This window comes from Schistocerca serialis, chromosome 3 (assembly GCF_023864345.2).
Source record: "Schistocerca serialis cubense isolate TAMUIC-IGC-003099 chromosome 3, iqSchSeri2.2, whole genome shotgun sequence".
Taxonomy (NCBI): Eukaryota; Metazoa; Arthropoda; class Insecta; order Orthoptera; family Acrididae; genus Schistocerca; species Schistocerca serialis.
Genome location: NC_064640.1, coordinates 362823548 through 362844593, shown reverse-complemented (window position 1 = coordinate 362844593; position 21046 = coordinate 362823548). Strand labels below are relative to the sequence as shown.

Sequence of the window (21046 nt, the reverse complement as noted above, 5' to 3'; positions counted from 1 at the left end):
AATGTGGACAAACTGATAAAATCTTAGGAAATAGTACAATGACAACAAGGAAGGAAACCAACATCATACATAAAAGAACAAGAACATTTAAAAAGGCAGGAATAGTAGGACACAGGCTAGTAAACCAAGCAAGGGCAGCCATGGGGCCCCTGGCTTGGAGCAGGTGTTGGGGCACCAGTCCAATCCCTCAAGTGGCCAACAAGGCCAATATGCCCTATCTCATAGAGTAGAAGAAACCACATTCACAGATAAAATGTAAAACCAAAACCAAATCAGCTGCTTTGGTGTCATCTGCTAGCACCAGAGGCAGTGTGTCAGCAAGTTTCAGGTTTTGCTGTAAGGTGGCCAAATTGGGGCAGTCCAGCAGGATGAGGGCCACCTCAGACAGACACCATACTGACAATGAGATGGACCTCACATCGTAGAATGTGGTCACTGGTCATCTAAATGTGGCCAATGTGAAGCCGACAGATAATGGTACATACCCTGTAAGAAGCATGAAGGGAAGACTGCCACATGGTTGTTGGTTCCTTTGTTGCTCAAAATTTGTTCGGAGAAACCAGGGCACAACCACCCATGTTTCAAGCTACCAACAACTGGCAGTGTAGAGTCAACTGAAAGTCTGGTTCTGGTAGCCCTATCTCCATATCTCCAAAAGTCAGGATCCTGGTAGCAAAGTTGACCAACTAGTCAGCATGTTTGTTTTCTGGAATCCCAACATGACCTGGGTTTCAGACAGACAACTACCATCCAGCACGATGAAGGTCATAAAGGAGATCGAGGGTAGTCATGAGCAGTGGGTGTGAAGGGTAGCACTGGTCAATAGCCTGAAGGCTACTCAAGGAGTCACTCCTGATTAACATTGACTCACCAGTGCAAGAACGATCATGAAAGAGGGCTCAAACAATGGCCACTAATTCTCAAGTAAATACACCGTGTCCCTTTGGCAGGGACCACAGTACACTGCACCTTGCATGTGTAGGAAAATCAGTTTATCTGTTGACCACAGGGTCTTCAGTGTTTACCATTTCCAAAGATGGAAATGCATCAAGGACGGCCTGGCACAAGTGGCAAGAAACCACAGGGTCAACAGAGTCTTTCGGCCCAAAGGATAGGTCAAGAGAGATCCAAGCACGGGGTACAGGCCATGGGAACATACACAACTGCTCCCTGACAAGAGGTGACAGTCAGGGAAGGTGGAGTTCAGAGCAGACACACTGTATGTGAACTGCAATTGTGACTCCAGTCCAGGGCTGCCATTGTGGGAGATGGATCACCATACCAAGAAAAAGGACATCGTAGTTTCAGATGCTCTGGGGAGCACCAAATGTGTATTGTATAGTTGAGCACCCTGATCCATAGTAGAGGGACCCCAGCCTCCATTAGGATGCTGTTCACAGGGCTGGTTCAGAAAGCACCTGTTGCAAGTCATACCCCACAATGGTATCATATCCAGCATCTGCAATGATGAAGGTGATGCTGAGCCACATGCTAGAGCCCTTTATCAGGATGGGACAGCATCAGAGCTTTGTAAGGCTACAAAATTGTACAGCAGTCTGCACCCTTGCTGGTTTTACTGAGGCAGTGAAGATTATCACAGTGTGACCAGCTTATTAGCTTAAGTTGGCGAAGATGGAGAAGCCACGTCAATCGGGAGTCGAAGACCAGTCCCAGAAAGTGATAAGACTCCACCACATTGAGGAACCTGGTGTCGAGGTAGAGCTCTGATTTTGGATGGACAATGTGATCATGATAGAAGTGCACACACATTTGGCCACTGAAAATCGGAAGCATGGCTGAGAGCCCGGGACTGTGCAGTCAGTGTTCAGCAACACTCACAGTGTAGGTGCAAATGTAAGTCCAAAAATTGTCAGCATAGGGAGGGTGACATTTTAGATCCCACAGCTACAGCTAGACCACCGATTGCCACTAGAGAAATGGGTTCACTCAATACAGAGCCCCGTAGAACCCTTTTCTCCTGTATATTGGGAGGGGAGGGGGCATGCAGGGGGGGGGGGGGGGGGGGGGGGGGGGGGGAGCACCAACCTGAACCTGTAAAGTACAATGTGATAAGAAGTACCAGACAAAAGTTAGGAGCAGGATGCTGAGATCCCACTCATGTAGGGTAACAAGGATGTGATGATGGCATGTGGTGACATTAGCTTTTTGCAATTCGAAATTGCCTTACTGAAAACCAACCTGGGACAGAGCCAAAAGATCCTGAGTCTCGAGGTAACACCACAGCCGCTGGCTCACCATACATCTGAGCAACTTGCAGAGAACATTAGTGAGAGTAACTGGGTGGTAGCTGTCCATCTCAAGGGGGTGTTTACCCAGTTTCTGTACTGGGATGACCATGCACTCTCACCATATGAGAACTCACCCTCACTTCATATATAGATGAAAATGGCATGGGCATGATGTTGGCAATCCACCAATAGGTGTTTGAGCATTTGGCTGTGGATGCAGTCTGACTCTGGAGCCATGTCAGGGCAGGGGCTAGGGCTAGGTCACTGAGGAATTCCCATTCACTGAATGGAATGTTATGTAGCTCCAGGTGTCATGTAGTGAAAGGTAAGTGAATTTGCTTCACCTGCTGTTTGTGGACACGAGACGCAGAAGCTCGAGCATAATGCAGAGCAAAATGTTTGGTGACAGCATCTGGATCAGCGTAGAAAACACCATTCAGGGAGACACCAGGTACACATGTGAGGGACTGCTGTCCACAGAGGCAACGAACCTTTGTACAAACTTGCAAAAGTGAGGTACCCAGTCCAATGGTAGTAACATGCCATCCCCAGCATTCTTGTTTTTATAGTTTCATTAAGTGGTGGACTGGGGCATGGAGCCATTTGAAGGCATTGAGGTGCTCCATTGATGGATGTTGCTTATGGCATTGGGGAGCCTGTCTGTGATCTCTAATAGCCATAGTGATTTTGGAAGTCCACCAAGGTACTATTTTCGGATTTGGGGGGGGGGGGGGGGGGGGGGGGAGGAGGAGGGAGGTGGCAATAGAATAGCTGTGGCTGTACCCTGGACAGCTACACTGAAACCTCAACATGACAGTGTGCTAAGGGTGACAGGAGAGGCAAAGGAATCCCAGCCAGCATTGTTGAGAGCCCATGTAGGTGGATACCTAGACAAGTGATGCTGAAGGAGGGACAGTACAATTGGAAATTGATCACTATTACGAAGTGGATGGAGGGGACAAGATTTGGGCTGCAAGTAGAAAGATCAATGGCTGAATAAGATCCATATTCCACACTCAAGTATGTAGTGGCTTCAGTAGTCAAGAGAAAAAGATCAAGCTCTGCAAGCAAAATTTCTATAGCTTTACCTTCGCCAGTCATCATAGTTCCACCCCGAAAAGGGTTGTGGACATTTGTGTCACCCAAAATGAGGGAGGGCAGAAGGGGTGGGGGGATCTGAGAAATCAGTGCACACAATGCTTTCTGAAGCACTGGGAGGGGATATAAATTATTGACAGTAAAATTCAGAGATGTCCTCACATGAACAGCCATATCTTCCCAAATCGTATCGAGTGGTACATATTTGCTGTAGAGAGAGTCCAGAATGTACCTGCACACTCCACTTTTTTCTCTTGTCACAGTCAGCTCGATTCTTAAAATAGCCCGGAACTGCCCCCCCCCCCCTCCCCCAAATTATAGTCAGAACATGTGGAGTCCAGTGGCATGGAGCCACCGGAAGCTCCCTTGTCTTGTTGTAGGTCTTCACTTTGCCCCTTTTCTCTTTGGATGATTTCAAATTCACAAGGGCTTGTCTGCCCTAGTTACAGGGACAATGGAGGAATGCAAAGCCTTACAGATAGCAACCTGTGGCTCCTTTAACCACTGGCTGGCATCTGGTTGCATATCAGCTGAATCTTGGGAGGGAAACGTCCCGAGGGACTCCTTCCTGCTGAAAGATGTTGGAGGTGAGTGTTGCTTCTCTGGCTGGGGGTTGACGATTGTCATTGCTGATAGGTGGGAAGTAGAGAGGACGACTTTGTTGTCGCCATAGAAAATGCCATAATCGTCATCATACATACATACATACATACATACATACATGCATACAGAATGCAAACGATCATTTTTCTTCTTGGCTCCTGATGCACGTGTCAGTCAAGAGTCTTGTATTCTTGGGTTTTCTTTTCTGTTTGGAATACTGTGTCCTCTAATGAACAGGTGGACTGGTGTTTTCTGCAGTTAATACAGAGATGTGGGGAGGGCCATAAGGAGCATTTGAGTGCAACTGATGTCCACAGTCTTCACAGAGGAGGCTGGCATTGCAATGCGAAGAAATCTAAATTTCTACATTTATACTCCGCAAGCCACCCAACGATGTGTGGTGGAGAGAAATGTGACCGAACCTCATGCATCTGAAGCATTTCATGGGATGGAGAACATATGGTTGCACATTAAATCATTATACCATCACCTTGACCTTTTCAGGCAACAAGACACCTTCAATGGCCAAAATGAAGGCCCCGTTATCAGCACCACTGTCCTTCGGTCCCTGCTGGACACAATGGACAAAATGCACACCATGTTGCTCCTGAATGGCACATAAATCATCATCAGGCTGTAAAAGGAGGCGATGGTGGAAGATGATACCTTGCACCATACTGAGACTGTTATGGGGTGATAGATAAGAGAATGTTACCCAACTTGTTACAAGCAAGCAGCACCCACAACGGAGTGGGGGATACTGTTTGAATCGGAACTGAAACACTTTCCATTTTCAAAATTGCTGCTACTTCCCCAAACCTGTTCTGAAGGTGTTCAACAAAGAATAATAGCATAGTGATCAAAAAGGAATCTCCGTCTGTCCTAAAGCCAATTAAGTATTGTGGGGAGTATTTCTCCCTTTGTCTCTTACCCCTATGTTCCTCTCTCAGCGTAGCCCAGCAAGGAAACACTGTGGGGTCACATCTATCCGTATTATAGTAGTACTTTCCTTCAGAAGAGACTATGGAAGCCGTCTGGCCACAAGCAGAAGAACATTTGATCTGCTTCATTTGCATATCATTTGTCTTGCCGCCAAGCACTCTGAATGGGGGCTCTCCTCCCCATGGGTGCCACTCAGCCACAGCAACCAGGTTGGTTAACCATTGCCCTGAACCCTATGCCCCAGCCACAATGTAGTGCGATCCTTGCGTGGTTGGAGCTACATCATGCAGGTACTGGACAACATTCCCATTCCCATTCCCATTCCCCTCCACCCCCCACACACACACTTCTGCAAAATTTGGAAGAGGAATGGTAAGTCAAACCCAACAATGGGATGAAACATTGTTTAAAGTGCTAAAACAGGAAAAAAACTAGTGTCCAAAATCATAACCCCTATCCAAGCAAGACTGGCACCTGGAAGACAGTCCAGTGTAAATGCAGAGGGGAAAATGAATAGTGGAAGGATGGACTTTTATCACAGTAAAGTTAGTAGCGCTGCAAGTGCTGGGGCCACATGTTGTAGAGGTGGCAAAAAATTATTTTACTGAGAGAAATAACTGGTTACTGAGAAGTAGCAGTTACTGTGATAATCGTTCATCTGATAATGACAGTTTTTCTAATAACTGCCAGTAGAGAGCCTACATACAGGGAGAGAGTGGCCATAGGTGAAATCGCACGTGACTGGCCGAGCTGCTACAATGCCATGTTTGTGCCACAGGTCTCTCTTGAGTACTATGTTTGCAGTGCTTTTCGGAGTTAGATTACTATTTTGAAGACTTTGGGAAACAATTAGAAGGTAATTTGAGTTATTTACAGATTAAATGTGCATTCTGTATGTGTTTGCACTTTACTTAGACAGCTTTTTGCATGAAATTTACACATGAGAGCTTAAATATGAGATCAAATAAGAAAGTATTTTGTTATGAAATCAGTACTGGTATGATGATAGGAGTGGTACTGTATGTAGCTGACCACCTTTAATTCATTCTGCAGACATTCAGAAATGATGCCAGTGTGTGCTGCTTTTGAATGTACTAACACAGGCAAACGTGGATTTCGTATGCTTGTATTTCTGCAGAATGAGGAAAGAAGAAAGCAGTGGGCTGTTGCAGTTAACAGGGTAATGTAAATCACACAGGAGCCTTGTGGAAACTGATGAACTACTCTTATCTTTGCGAAGTAAGTGGTTTTAAGTTTCCAACTGCATACAACACGAGTTGTAAGCTAGATGTTGTTGTGAGATGTAACATTTGGCCTGTGTATTTACTGTGTGCAATTTTTTATAGCACATCTAATTCTTGTAAGCATAGAATTAAAATGTAGTTATGTAGCAGATGTCGACAGATTCTGGTCATTCCAGATGACTAGACTATTTGTTTATCAATTTATCATTGCTTTTATTTGGGCAGGAAGCTTCACAGTTGTTTTTCAGAATTTGTCTCTCTCTCTCTCTCTCTCTCTCTCTCTCTCTCTCTCTAGTATATTTGTGTAAACACATTTTTCAGATATCAATTTACCACAGCTCCTTTCTTTTGCTTCTTTATTAAGAAACATTTCGTTTATGACCACTGGGAGAAAGTGAGGGTTGATGGCAAGAGGATGCTCAAATCCAACGCCACACCAACAGTTTTTTCTCATATAGTACCAAAGGTTAAAAGAAGGAAAATTAAACTATGCCATCAGCATCCAACTCAAGAAAATGAAAGCAGCAGTCCCACAGCAGACACTGTTGCAGAAATCCAGCAGCAGTGTGACGAAGATCCCATGTGTAGTGTGCAAGACAGTGAAATAAGTGAACCAGCAGAATATGATCTCAAAGAAAAATTATATAAACTATTAGGTTACATTTATGTTCAACAGAGAAAGATTTCAGCTCTCAAGAAGGAGGTCAGTTGTCTTACTTTGAGGAATACACAACTAAAAAATAAACTCCACAGTATGTGTCACTCAGTTCCATATAAACTAAAAACATTGTGTAATGACAATCAACTGGAGAGTTAAAATAAGAAAAAAGTGAAATTGTCAGCAAGTAGTGTGAAAAAAGCTCTCCAGTTGAAATTTGCATGTGGCAGGAAAGGATTTGATTATTTAATTAGTTCAGCTTTGCCATCACTGCGGACACTGTAGAGGAGACTTCAAGATTTGAACTTGGTATTCTAGGCGAACTCTTCACACTCCTCAAAGAAAAGGTTGAAAGTATGGGTGAAAAAGAACATGACTGTGTTCTACTGCTTGATGAAATGTCAATTACTCCAAGCAGGGAATTTGATGTGGGAACAGGTGAGTTTACTGGCCATGTTACCCTTTCAAGGCATGAAGCTGTTGCCACACATTTTTCTTTTGGGCGGTATCTCTTCCAGATGGAAGCAAGTAGTGGCATATCATTTTACTGGAAGTAAGCTAAGTGGTAAAATTTTGGGTGACATCATTTTACAAATAATTAAATGCAGTGAGCATATAGGACTATGTGCACAGTGTGTGACATCAGATATGGGTGCTGCAAATCAAAGTACGTGGAGACATTTTGGAATTGTTTCTGGAAAAAACTCTGTTATTCAGAAATACATTTTAAATCCTAAAGATCCAGGTAATATACTTTACTGCAGATGTGCCACACCTTTTAAAAAACATTAGACAATGTTTACTGTCCAACACAGTTATAAACATTCCTGAGAGGATACGGGACAAGTATAAGTTGCCATCCGCAGTTGTTGACTGTAATCATATTAAGGAACTACATTATTTTGATCAGGACAATGATTTGAAACTTACACCCAAGCTAACAACAGATGTAATAGAACCAAGTAAGTTCACCAAAATGAAAGTTTCTGGGGCACATACTTTTCTCAGTCACGAAACCAGTTGCGATCTGAAGTTTATGTCCTCTGAAACTGATATTGCTAAATACAGAATGACAGCATGGTTTGTTGAGATAGTTGACAAGTGGTTTTCAACAATGACTTCTAGCCATCCAATTACTGTCCTCAGCATCTTCAATCAAGATAGATACAAGGAGGCTATCACGTTGCCGAATGAAGTTATGATGATGACTAAGCAGATTGAAATTGGAAAATTTGGTCACTCGAAACCAGTTGAACATGGTGTGAGACTGTCCACACAAAGTGTACTTGATCTGCAGGAAATCTTTTTACACAAGAATAATTACAAATTTTTGCTGACAGCTAGATTAACACAAGATTGCTTAGAAAATTTGTTCTCCTGTGTTAGAAGTATTCAGAAGGTTCCCACAGCACTGCAGTTCCAAAACAATTTGAAAACTATTTGTGTTGCTCAGTATTTCACAGGTGTAGGGAAAGGATCCTATGACGAGCGATTCTGTCTACCTTTCAAGTTTTCTTGACCAACACTCCATTACACGCCCCACATCATCTGTAACTCAGCCTGTATTTAAGCTTCCAAAAGGTTGGAAAGAGCACGAAACCAGTTGTGAGGATGACTTAAGTAACACCAAAAGAAATGCATTAAATCATATTATCAGATATTTTATAGGGAGGGCAATGAAATTTGACAAGCTATGTGAGAAGTGCCTGAATGTAGTAGCTTCATATACCAAAGATTATTGCACTTTTGTGAATTTGAAACAGTTCAGACAGGAAAACGACAGCCTTAACTATGCCTCAGAGGAGTGTTTTTCCATTTTTTTTTTTTTTTTTTTTTAAATGGAAGTGATTTTTAGGAATATTGGCCCTACACTTGATAACTCACAGAATTTGACTGTTTTCAGTTTGTCATTGATAAATTTCATAGCGATGATCAAATCCGAGGAGTTCAGTTTCCCAATTGCCACAAAATTAAGTTGAAATTGGTGAAACGGTTTGTCAGATTTCGCCTGAAGATATTCTGTCTGAAAATGAACAATAATATATGCTTGAAATTTGGCCATGTTATGGCCAGCACAACCTCTGCTATGCATGCACTGGCTCAAACTGTTAGGTAGTTGTAGTAAATCTGACCTGTATCATGTGACAGTTATAAGAAATTGTTTCTTGTGCTTCAGCTCTGAAATTTTTCTGGGCTGAAGGACTGTGTTACAGTTGTATCTAATGACCAGTACAAGCTTCATGTCCCATCAGATCTCAGAATGATAACACCATTTCCAACAAACAAGTAAAATGTTTTTAACCATGAGGAGTCACATAGATGGTCCAGTATTTGTAGTGCATACATTATATTTCAAGGTATTTGATGTGCTAGTCCTATATCAGTTGCTCATCAACATACACAGCGAAGAATTTAATGTTTGGAACTCAGATAATTTATGTTCAGATTTACAAGGTCAGATTTACAAGGTCAGATATCTTTATTATCCTGAAGTTCATTGTTTTTAGTTTATCTGTGTAGTTCTGTTATTTATTGCCCATGTTTGTGCTAAAATAGGTACAATTATTACTTCAGTATTTCTGGTGACTGAGCAGTAAATAAAAAGTTGCTGTCATTTGTGAACAGTATTGTTTCTGTCAGTGTGGTACTTTACATGTAATCATTAATGTAAACTTTGAATAGTATTGTATCCAATGCATAGCATCCTCCAAGTTTACGTACTCTTGTTCTGAGATATGCTTACCAATCCAGTTAAATGTTTCAGTAATCCATTCCATTCCGTTTTCTACGTAGGGTAGAAACCATTTCCTCACTATCCTCAACATTTTAAGCATGTCAAGTTTCTTTAACAAAATTTGTTGGTCTAATGGCTCAAAGGTTAAATGGTGCCACCACATATGTTTTACATTTTCTAAATCTAAAGTCAAATTGTTCTTTACCGAGAAGTCTGCTGTAAGTGATTCATAAGCCTGTTTTTTGAATAGTTTTTACTGTCTTCATGAAAGATGACAGTGCTGGGAATTGAAATTTCCTACATTTTCACTGCCAACTAATCTGTGTGCACAGGAAGAAACTTAGTGTGTTTGAAATGTCGTGGGTTGGTAGTCAGCTATCAGTGGTATATTACTACCGTCAAATAAAGCCCTTTCATCCTATTAATGCATTCTCTTGGCACGTACACTGTTGTTTAAAGCTCTAGGAGTTTTACTTTTAATACTGAACACTAAATTACTGACCGCCTATTGCTAGACAATAGCACAAACACTAGTGGTAGCATAGCGTTATATAGTGTACAGTGGCTTGTGTTAGTAAATTCTGTTATAGGTAAGTTTCACCACTGCTAAAGCATTTGTTTATAAAATATACGAAGGTCTTAGGATTAAGTATCACACAAAGCTTTTTTAAAATATTTAGCTGTCTATATTGTTTATGCACCGTATGATGGATTTTGTTTCGGCTGTTTCATTAAAGCCTTAATAAGAGTAATAGTATCTGTTGTTAATTACTGACAAATAGAGATATTGCATTCTATTTTACTCACTACCTTTAATTGCCTACATTCTTACTGATGTACACTTTGTTCTATATCTGTTTGTTATGCTGAAAATAAAGTAACAAGTTTGGGTAATTTTGTGTGTACTTAATATGTCTGAAGATACTTTGAATTTCCAGAGAATTTCTCATTACCAATAGTCACTTTACTCCTGCACAATCTAATTAAATGTTTCAGGAAATGCTTCATCAAATAATTGTTTGAAAAAGTTATGTACTTCCACATTTATACATTCAGTCTCATTATGTTCTACATTTCCTCTTCTTTCTGTGTTTGACTAAAATATCTTTAAGGTGGGTGAAGGTAGTGTTTTCTGTCTGCCCATTACATGAATAAAATAAAACAACCAGTGCTAAATGATGTTAAACATTCCTCACCTTATGAAAATGAGGACAGATTGTTATGAGTGTCCTGCTGGAGATTATTCCATAGTGTGAACTGCCTTGTGTAATGCAAATTAAGTTCAATTTTTGTACCTAGAGAAAGAAGCACTGAGCAGCTCGCGTATGCCCCCCCCCCCCCCCCACACACACACACACACTCACTCACTCTCTCTCTCTCTCTCTCTCTCTCTCTCTCTCTCTCTCTCTCTCTCTCTCTCTCTCTCTCTCTCCCCTTTCTGTGCGCCAGTCTGCCCCTCAGTGCTTTTTCTGTCTGCTGAACACCGACCTGTCCTTATGTGCATCTTTTCCTCACTGTGGGGTCTATGGACCAGTGCATCTAATCTAATTCAGTACTGTTGATAATGGCCATGTGGACAAGAAACTACATAGGATGACATTGAGAATTGCTTATCAAAATTCCAGGCCACCTCAAATCTATTCACTGCATAGGTCAGTTGGGAGGTGCAATTCTTCACTGATGGTTGCCACCTGAATATTCACATTCTGTGGCAAAGAGAGGGTATGCCCACGATTTGTATGAGACCCAATAGAAATTTGTCTTTATGAAGCTCTTGTTTCATAATTTATTCCTCCTTGTTGCATTCTGTAAAGTCCGGTCAAGAGGAACTGACCTAAGACTTGAAGTAATTGAATGCAGGACACAGCCATTCTGAGGTAAGTTCGGGCAGATATAAATGCATTGTATATTATAGCTTTGTACATAGTCAAAGTCTGAAGACACCTGAATTGTCTGAGAAGCACTTTAAGATGCTATAAACTTGAGCAATACTCATCCTTTACTACTGTCATCTTTGTAATGACAAATGGCTGGAAATATATTCTGCGTCATCTAACATAGAAATAGGCTGAGGAATTATGACCAAAAGATAAAAATTGGCAATCGCACCCAATTGTAATAGTAAAGGAACATGAATTAACACACATTTGTGTTGTTAACATCTTATCGCTTACAGAATCTCATAATACAGGCAGCTACTAATTTATTATTACCATTATTATTGTTATAATAAAGGTAATACCTTTATTACTATTATAATAAAAGTAATAATTGATTCATAGATTTTTTTAAAGGTTAATCATGTAACCAAAATTGTTTGTTTCTTTACTTCACTGAAGTAACTTTTTAGTTTCAGGTGCCTGTTCTTGTTTCCTTGTAAAACCATCGCACCAACAAGTATTCCAATGTACTCATTTTTTATGTACTACATTTCTTTAAATTTTCATGCTTCTCGCCCCAAGTTTTTTTATGAAGCCTGAATTTGCCAGTCCTCATTGGTAAGGGAAAACTTGTGACATCACCTGATATCAATAATGTTTCTTAATGATGAAGTTACCCATCAGAAGCATTCAGTCTATGAGAATGTCTTATGAATACTTTTTGTCATGTCTTCAAACAGTGGTACACTGCTTATGATTTTATCAAACGTAATGTGTGGTATATTGTTAACGTTTTGCACTTGAGATGGAAAACAAATCCCACAGGGCCTATATTTGTTGTTTACATTCTTGTTATTGCGGTGACCTGTCTTCCAAACAAGCTTCAAGACAGAAATATCAAGGTCCGAAATGATTTTTGCATTCACGGCAGGAAATTTTACTACTAGCGGTGTGTATTACTGATCCAGTAAGCATTCAATCGTTTAAAAAAACGTTTACTTGAGTATTTCTCGCAATTTCATCTCATGTTTCTGTCTCGGGGATGGAGGTATTTCCGCAGACTTAGCACTCCACTATCGCCGGTTTGAGCGTTCTGTCCGAAGTCTGGCACAAACATGGCCACTGTAGTGGCGTTGGCCTCTCTCTCTCTCTCTCTCTCTCTCTCTCTCTCTCTCTCTACAGGCTCTCTAACTGCCAGTAGTGCTTGGCACCAACTGTTTACTGAAGTGTGTACTACACTTTTGCATCTCCTGAGACCCGACTACAGATAAACAAACAAAGTAGAGGGAGTGACTACCTGTAAGGTATTCTACAACTCGCAGAAATAATGGTCAGACAGAGTGCCATTTGTTTATCAAAGTGTCACTTCAGTTTCGTGCTATCTAACTATGTACAGTTACCATAAGGAATTAGCGCAACAGTGGAAATAATCATTAGTAGATGAGTATTAAATTATCTTTCTGTGGCAGTTGTCATATACTCTATTGTTATAACTGTCAGATTGTGCATCAACTGTGGCAATGACCATTAGTAGATGAGCATACCTGTAAGTTATTTTTCGGTGACAGGTACTCCTTGCTCACAATTATTTTTCTCTGGGAGTTACAGGCTACCATTACAGATTACTTGGAAGTTGATAACTGTGTCCCAGACTCCAGTAGGTTGTAGCAGACTACGATGTTCCCATGAGAGGATAAATATTGGAGTTAAACAAGTTTTTTTCATACTTCTATGGAAATAACCACCAGTTGTCAGGGATTCCACAATGGTTGATTTCAAATTAACTTGCTATTTCAATATTTGATGTATAGTGTATAGCTAAAAATAGTCCAGTTACGATTTGAATTACTAAACACAGACCGAGTGAGGAGGCGCAGTGGTTAGCACACTGGACTCGCATTCGGGAGGACGGCGGTTCAATCCCGTCTCCGGCCATCCTGATTTAGGTTTTCCGTGATTTCCCTAAATCGTTTCAGGCAAATGCCGGGATGGTTCCTTTGAAAGGGCACGGCCGATTTCCTTCCCACTCCTTCCCTAACCCGAGCTTGCGCTCCATCTCTAATGACCTCGTTGTCGATGGGACGTTAAACACTAACCACCACCACCACCACCACCACCACGAAACACAGTTCTAGTAGGGGCCCAAAATTTCATCAAAATGAGATGTTTGTTGGTGCAGGTAAGTCAAGTAAGGAGTTGTTAATAATGAGAACTACAGATGAGCTAGAGATCTGAAGCTTTCAACATAGTTCAGAAGCTAATGACAACATAACATTAATTTGTTTTCTCTTCTGCTGTGTGGTAGAGGGTCGTTTGTGTACCACAGCTGTTTCCCCCTTTTCCTACCTCCAATCACGAATTTTTGCAGTAAGAATAACCATCACTTCACTGCTGGTAAGACTCCTGGTGACCTCCAATTTCTCTAATTTTTTCCTTCATGGTCTTTTTGTGATACAATATGTATGTGGTGGGAAGCAATATATCAGTTGACTCGAATGAAGAAATTGAAATAAAACTGAAATTTAACAAATGTCTCTACTGTAATGTCATGAAAATGTTTGAAATCCACTGAAAGATTTCACACACACAAGAGAGATGTGAGCCCCCTAGGGGAGGGGGGGGGGGGGTTTGGAGGAGGGGGTTTACAAGCAAGGAATGATTGTAACTGGGTTCAGCAGACCAACTCTTCATATAAATTTTTTTTGGTAAGATAATACACACAACAGGTAACTTCCTGATGCATTTGGTTCAAACTTTGTTTACAGCCACATTTACATGCAACAATGTACTTGTTAAAATTAATGTCCATTTCATAGAAACTTACCAAATTTGTTAAGCAATCCTTGTATTACACCTACGTCTTGAAAAGTGAAGAGCTATGTATCACAGTTATCCCAAATTGTTGGGCTAGCGGCAGGAGTTGGTACCACTGTTGCTAATCATTTTATCACAGCTTACATGAAGTATCCCCTCTTTCAATTTCTACTGAAAACATTGCTGCGTAGTATTACAAGTGGCAAAAAACCAGCTGCAGTAAAGTACCCAGTTTGCTTCTTCGACAGCCACTTTAATAATTTTACTATAATAACAGTTGTTTCAAAAATGTAGTTTGAAATAGTAAAGTAATGCTAAGAACAGAAGTGTATTTCAGAATTCCATAGAAAGGCAAATTACAGGTAACAGACTGATTATGAAAGGTCTGGAGATTGATCTTCATTCAGTCCTGGGACTTTGTTTCAGTTACTTACCACTTCTGTCACCTCTGGCAATGAATTGTTAATGTGAAAAATTTCAAGGTCACAGAAAGGCAAGGACACATCACCACAAATAGAACCATGCCTAGTAAAGTCCTGCAAAGTTCAAACCACCCTTTGGACTGAGAGCATCTTTACCATTTACAAATAATATTCAAATTTCAGAAAGTCTCATTACTGCAGTAATTATGAACTGCTCACACTCACATATGTGTATAAGTCATAATGTATAAGTGAAAATGAGTAAGTGAAAGAGTGCAATGGAAGAGAAGTGACAAATAATCATTGATGTTAATCAGCTCAAGCAATTAACAAGATGTGTAGATGTGTTATATGTATCTTATATATGCTAAAATGGAGGTTTATAATAGCTTAATTACGAGAAAAGATATTGGTTAGAAAAAGCCTATTTTCAGTTATCATTCACCTGCTGTGATTTGTATGTTGAACCTCATATTTGTGTATGCATACTCTTATTTAATTGCAGAAATTGTTAAGCATGTAACGTAAGAATGGCAAATTAGTTTGTTATTTTTATCACATATTTGAGTGCTAACAGGGATTTGTGGCTCTAGAAAAGAGATTAACATACTTTGCAACAGAAATTACAAATGAGGTTTTCTGTATAGCATACTGGTTCATACATGTAGGGGGCCTTCAGTACTCTCATAACTTAAATAATTAGGGGGCACCTTTCCATCAGGAGAGTAGCTCAGAATTAGAAGACTCAATCATAATTCCCTTCAGCAAATATGATATGTCACCACCATGAACAACCAACATCACTTTGCATCTCCAGGATACAAATTCAATGTCATTATTACACTGTATCTCGAAGTACATCCTCCTATGTACAGTATCAAAGTGGGATGAACACTACACTATATACAGGGTGTTTGGACTTTCCTGTTATAAGATACCAATGCTTGTGGAGTACAGTGGGTACATAATATTTTGAATAGGAATCTATGTCTGGAAATGTACCTTTTCCATTCTATGACAGTTTCAATTCGGATGTTTAACTTGTCCACTTCTGCTTGGGGAATTGAATTAGCTGAGACACAGTACAATTATTAGGTAACAATTGGAAATGGATCTTAACAAAACATCCATTTATCTCTTGAGCACATTTGTTTGTATTAACACTCAAACATTACATTAACACTCAAACATTACATTCTGTATGTACAGTATGCTGGATTCTTTTTTGTTTTTCAGTAATGTAAACATACAATGTTTCTGTGTTAATACTAGCAAATTTGCTTAAGTGATAAATGTATGTTTCATTAAGCTTCCTTTCAAATTGTTACCTAATAATTGTACTGTGTCACACCTAATTCAATTCCACAAGTGTAAGTGGACGAGTTAAACATCTGAACTGAAGCCATTATAGAACAGAAACTCTAAGTTTCTGGACATGGGTTCATATTCAAATTATTTTCTACTCACTTCCCTCTACAAGTCCTTCAAGTTTGTAACAGGGATTTCCAAATACCCAGTATATGATATGTCATCTGATGCTGTAACTCTTCTGACATGTGTTAATAAACTAATGAAGTTGTGGTAGGACATTGACACATTTTGCCTGCAGCAGGAAAGATATTACTGCATTGGCTATCACAAATGTGGTGAAGACACTGGTTTAGTCCTTTTAAATGTTTCCAAACCAGAGGATATATATTTTTTCTGGAAGCAAGGGACAACACATTGTTGCTGTCATCAGGTTACAACGGGCAGTTCACATGAAATACTTCATATACTGACTGCCATACTGTATTATGATGATGATTACTTATAAAATTTCCTGATGGTTGTTTAACACTAATTACGCACAATCTGTGTAATACTTATTTCAATTGCCTTGCAGTTCGTTCCTTCCACCCATCCGTCAAACCATATGTTGTTCATCGGGTAGTCTAGAGACATACAAAAGAGGTGGTCATGCTGACTCAGATTTATTATCAGCAACAGACAGTACCTCACAGTTGTCACCTGCTGACTGAGAATGGAGGAAGGCAACAAAATTAAAGTTCCATCTGTACTGTAATTAGTTAAGTCTAAACATGATCTGCAATTTACATTAAGTTTCAATCAGGGCAGTCATGTGGAGAACAGAGTAAGTAAGTGAAAAGTTTGAAGCTTGTAATAGTTCTAGTTATATTTTAGATTGCTAATCTGCATCTCTTTAATGCAGAAACTCTGTTACTCTTTCTGTGACAAAGGCATCAAAATACACATGTGCATTTCATTAACTGTGATGTGTGCATAAAAAAGTAAGATATGGAGGTTTGTATTCCTCTTCTGCATTGTGTTTGTCAAATACAAGAATTCTACTGCATCAGTATCTTAATTCCCACAATTAAGTACTAAACAAACATTACGTAACTGGAAATAAGTTACTTCCACTGAACAAAGTGAACACATTTGAGATTGTAAAAATACATGTTGACAGGTACACCTTTGCCTTCATACAGTAAATAATATTTATAGACATGATACACAAAAGAGCTAGACATAGTGCTTGTATACAATAATTGCTCCTTAAACTCACAACTATTTATCAAAAAATACTGGGCTAAATGTAATGTTAAAAAATTATGACAAATTTGCATACTGTTGTTTTGTACAGAAAATGTCCAAGACACATCACAACTTACCACTGTTATCCTGTCCAAAGACGTGAATCTGCCATCTGCAAACAGAAGAGGCAGACAGAAAATCATCTTCCGTCCAAACTACTGCCTCTGGATTTCCTTCTAGGAACTGCCTAATTACTGCAAATAGAAAATAAAAGTTGTCAAGTTAATTGGTGTGTGTGTGTGTGTGTGTGTGTGTGTGTGTGTGTGTGTGTGTGTGTGTGTGTGTGTGTGTGTGTGGGCGCATGCACGCGCACACACATGAATAACTAGATCCCCATATTCCCTTTACTATCTGCTACTATTTTACAAATCTATGAATGTAATTCAGTTTCCTGACAAACAGGATTCCAAAAGTAAGTTCCATTTGGGTACTGTCACGAAAAATGAATAAATAAATGGTTTATTTGTCCATAACAACTTAACAGTCATGGGCATAGTCAGTTTACAAAAACAAGAACATTAAAAAACGTTTAGAAATAAAGACAAATTATACACAATAATATTAAAAAACCTTGATGGAGTATGAACACTTATCAATTAATAGTTGCTTTAATTTTGTCTTAAATATGTTTCCTTTTAACAATTTTGTATTATTTATTTGACAATCTCTTATAAAAATGTCTTCTAGCAGAAAATTGACTATGATACGTTGCTTCACCTGATCCTACTCAACTCAACAAGTCTCCTTCCTAGATGTTGACCTCCACCTCAAAGATAGCTACATCAGCACTGCCACCTGTTCCATACCAAGAAGTCCCTTGTGTACAGTCTGGCCACCCATGGTCGTCGCATCTGCAGTGACGAGCAGTCCCTCTTGAAATACACCGAGGGTCTCGCTGAAGCCTTAACTGACCGCTTTTATCCTCCCAACCTCATACAAAATCAAATCTCCCATGCCTTATCTTTCCAGTCTCCCACCACCTCCCAAAGCCTCAACATCTGACCACAGAAGATCATTCGCCTCATAACTCAGTACCACTCAGGACTGGAGCAACTGAATTACATTCTCCGCCAGGGTTTCGATTGCCTCTCCTCATGCCCTGCAATGAGAAACATGCTGTCCACTATCCTTCCCACCCCTCCAACAGTGGTATTCCGCCATACACTGAACCTACACAATATACTAGTCCATCCTTACACAACCCCTGCTCCCAATCCCTTTCCTCATGGCTCACACCCCTATAATAGACCTAGATGCAAGACCTGTCCCACACATCCTCCCACCACCACTTCTCCAGTCCGGTCACTAACATCACCTATCCCATCAACAGCAGAGCTACCTGTGAAACCAGACATGTGTTCTACAAGCTAAGCTGCAACCACTGTGCTGCATTCTATGTATGCATGACAACCAGCAAGCTACCTGTTCGCATGAATGTCCACCGACAAACTGTGGCCAAGAAACAAGTGGACCACCCTGTTGCTGAAAACTCTGCCAAATATGATATCCTTCATTTCAATGACTGCTTCACAGTCTGTTCCATATTGATCCTTCCCACCAACACCAGCTTTCCTGAACTGCGCAGGTGGGAACATTCCCTGCAACACATCCTACATTCCCGTAACACTCCTGGCCTCAACCTCCATTAGTCACTGTCCTCACCCATCCAGCCTCTTTCCTGTTCCCATTTCAACACTACACAGCCGTCATACCACCACCACACCCAGTCTATCTATTTCTCACCTTTTCCACTTCCCCCCCCCCCCCTTCCCCTTCTCTGAGTCTAACGTGCAGCACTTCGCTGCCCGCCACCCCCACCATACTATCCCTCCCCCTCCCCACTCCACCCGCCTCCTTACCCCCACCCAGTCACCACTCCCATCATCCACTGGTGCTTCTGCTTGTAGTGTGGTATCAGTTGCCTGACACTGCAGTCACGTGTGTGTGTGGGGGGGGGGGGGGGGGGGGGGCGTGTGCGCGCGGCGCTAATTTGGTATGGAGAAGACATAGGATGATATTCTCTCTCTGATGGTGCAGAGTTTATTAGAGAAGGCTGTAGCGCAACAGATAGTGTTCCACATATGTCTGTCTACTGTTGACGAAGGCCTTAATGGGTGAAAGATATTGTGAGAGTCTTTTTGTTGTGCCTATCTGCAACTCAGCATCTCCGCTATATGGTGAGTAGCAACTGTCCTTCTCATAATATTGTTACATTCCATCATGATTTCCCATTGTTTGATATAATGAAACAAATATCAGGTCAGTAAGTGCGTGGGGTTAGGCTATGAAAAATAAGGTGTGGTAAAAAGAAGGGCTAACTGTATCTAGAAGCAACTAAAACAAAATAAATTGGAGATGAATGAGGCAGCTGGAAAAGGAGGTAGGGTCATGAGTCCCAGACCCAGCATGCAGTTGGAGAGCCCCATCCCAACCACCCCATCCTTGGCTACAAAAGTAGTTCAAATGTTGTATCAGATAATAAAAATCACTTTCACAGAGAGAGCAAAGAACAAGTTCAAATGTTCATAAGTCGTCTGCCAGCATAAAAGGTGAAGAATTTGGAAGGCCATGTTTAGCATGAAGAGCCCCGAGTACATGAGCTGCTGTTAGGAAGGCTCTGAAACCACAACTTGGAGATGGCTTGTTACATACAATAAAACTATGGGTTAATTTGGTATGGGGAGGACATACAATAACATTCTTTTGCTGATAGTGTGGAGTTTATTAGAGGAGGCTGTAGCCCAACAGATAGTGTTAAATCACCGGGTGAGGAGCTGCAAATTGGCATCAGGGTTTGTCAAAGGGAATTTTGGCTGAGTAATCACTCTCTAGCCCAACAGTCTGGCACTTGATCCCTGGGATACCCACACAACCTGCGACTCACAGAAAGATTACTGAGCAGGCGGTATGACTAAGGCCAGAGAGGAGGTGATGAAAAGTAGACATCACACAGTAGCATGAGTAAACTCAATCAGTAATCTTTAGGCTGCTCAATGACTCACAAAAACTGTATGTTGTGGGAAGTTCGTTTAATAAAATGTAGGGCTCTATTGTAGAGTAAAGGAACACACATGGAAAGGTCTTGGGAGTGACAAACTTTAGATGATTCTTGAAACAGTTTCGTCCTAATTCATGGTCTGGGTTGGAACCAAGTGGGGAAGGGGGGTGGGGTGGGGTGGGGTGTTTGGGGGGGGGGGGATGGGGGGGAAGGTGTCAGGGGAACACATTCTATAGGGGTTGAGTGGAGGTCCCAGCAGAGTACCTCAAGGTACATTCTAACTGATAATCCCAGCCAAGGGCAGATGCCAGGCGTCAATGCCCCTTGTATGCAATAAGAATTTGATAAGTTGGAGGATTACAAAATTGTCAGATGGTGATCACATAACTGAGCAATAGTTGGTACTGTCAGAACTGAAGTGGGGGAACTACCACAGGGCTTGGTTGGAGCCTTTTGATTGATCTGCTTCTTTCTGATCTTGAGCTGTCTCTCCTCAATGGTGGTACTTGTACCCAATTCAGTACTGCCCATGGCACCTTTTCAGCTGTCAGTGTTACGATCTCTTTCCCATAATCTTGTGGCCTCACTACAGTGGTTGCTATGTGACCCCTCTGAAACTGCGGTGGCCAGTGCCATGTTGGACCAAAAACACAGCAATAGCTATACAGGATTATTGAAGGGCCCTGCAACATCTCGAGCAACGTCTTTCACACTCCACCCAGATCACTTTCAAGTGGCTTCACACTAAGGCTTCCTACCAGTTATTTGTCAGTTTTTATTCCACTGGTTGTTTCATGTTACAATTG

General features: G+C 40.9%; 1 protein-coding gene across 1 annotated transcript in view; it reads right to left on the bottom strand.

Annotated features, from left to right (window-relative positions):
- LOC126470173 (uncharacterized) overlaps nt 1-21046 on the bottom strand; it is a 271424-nt gene that overhangs the window by 77408 nt on the left and 172970 nt on the right. Inside the window, exon 4 of the mRNA XM_050097819.1 lies at nt 17320-17436. Coding sequence (XP_049953776.1) covers nt 17320-17385 — 66 coding nt within the window. The 5' untranslated portion in view covers nt 17386-17436. The remainder of the gene's footprint in view (nt 1-17319; nt 17437-21046) is intronic.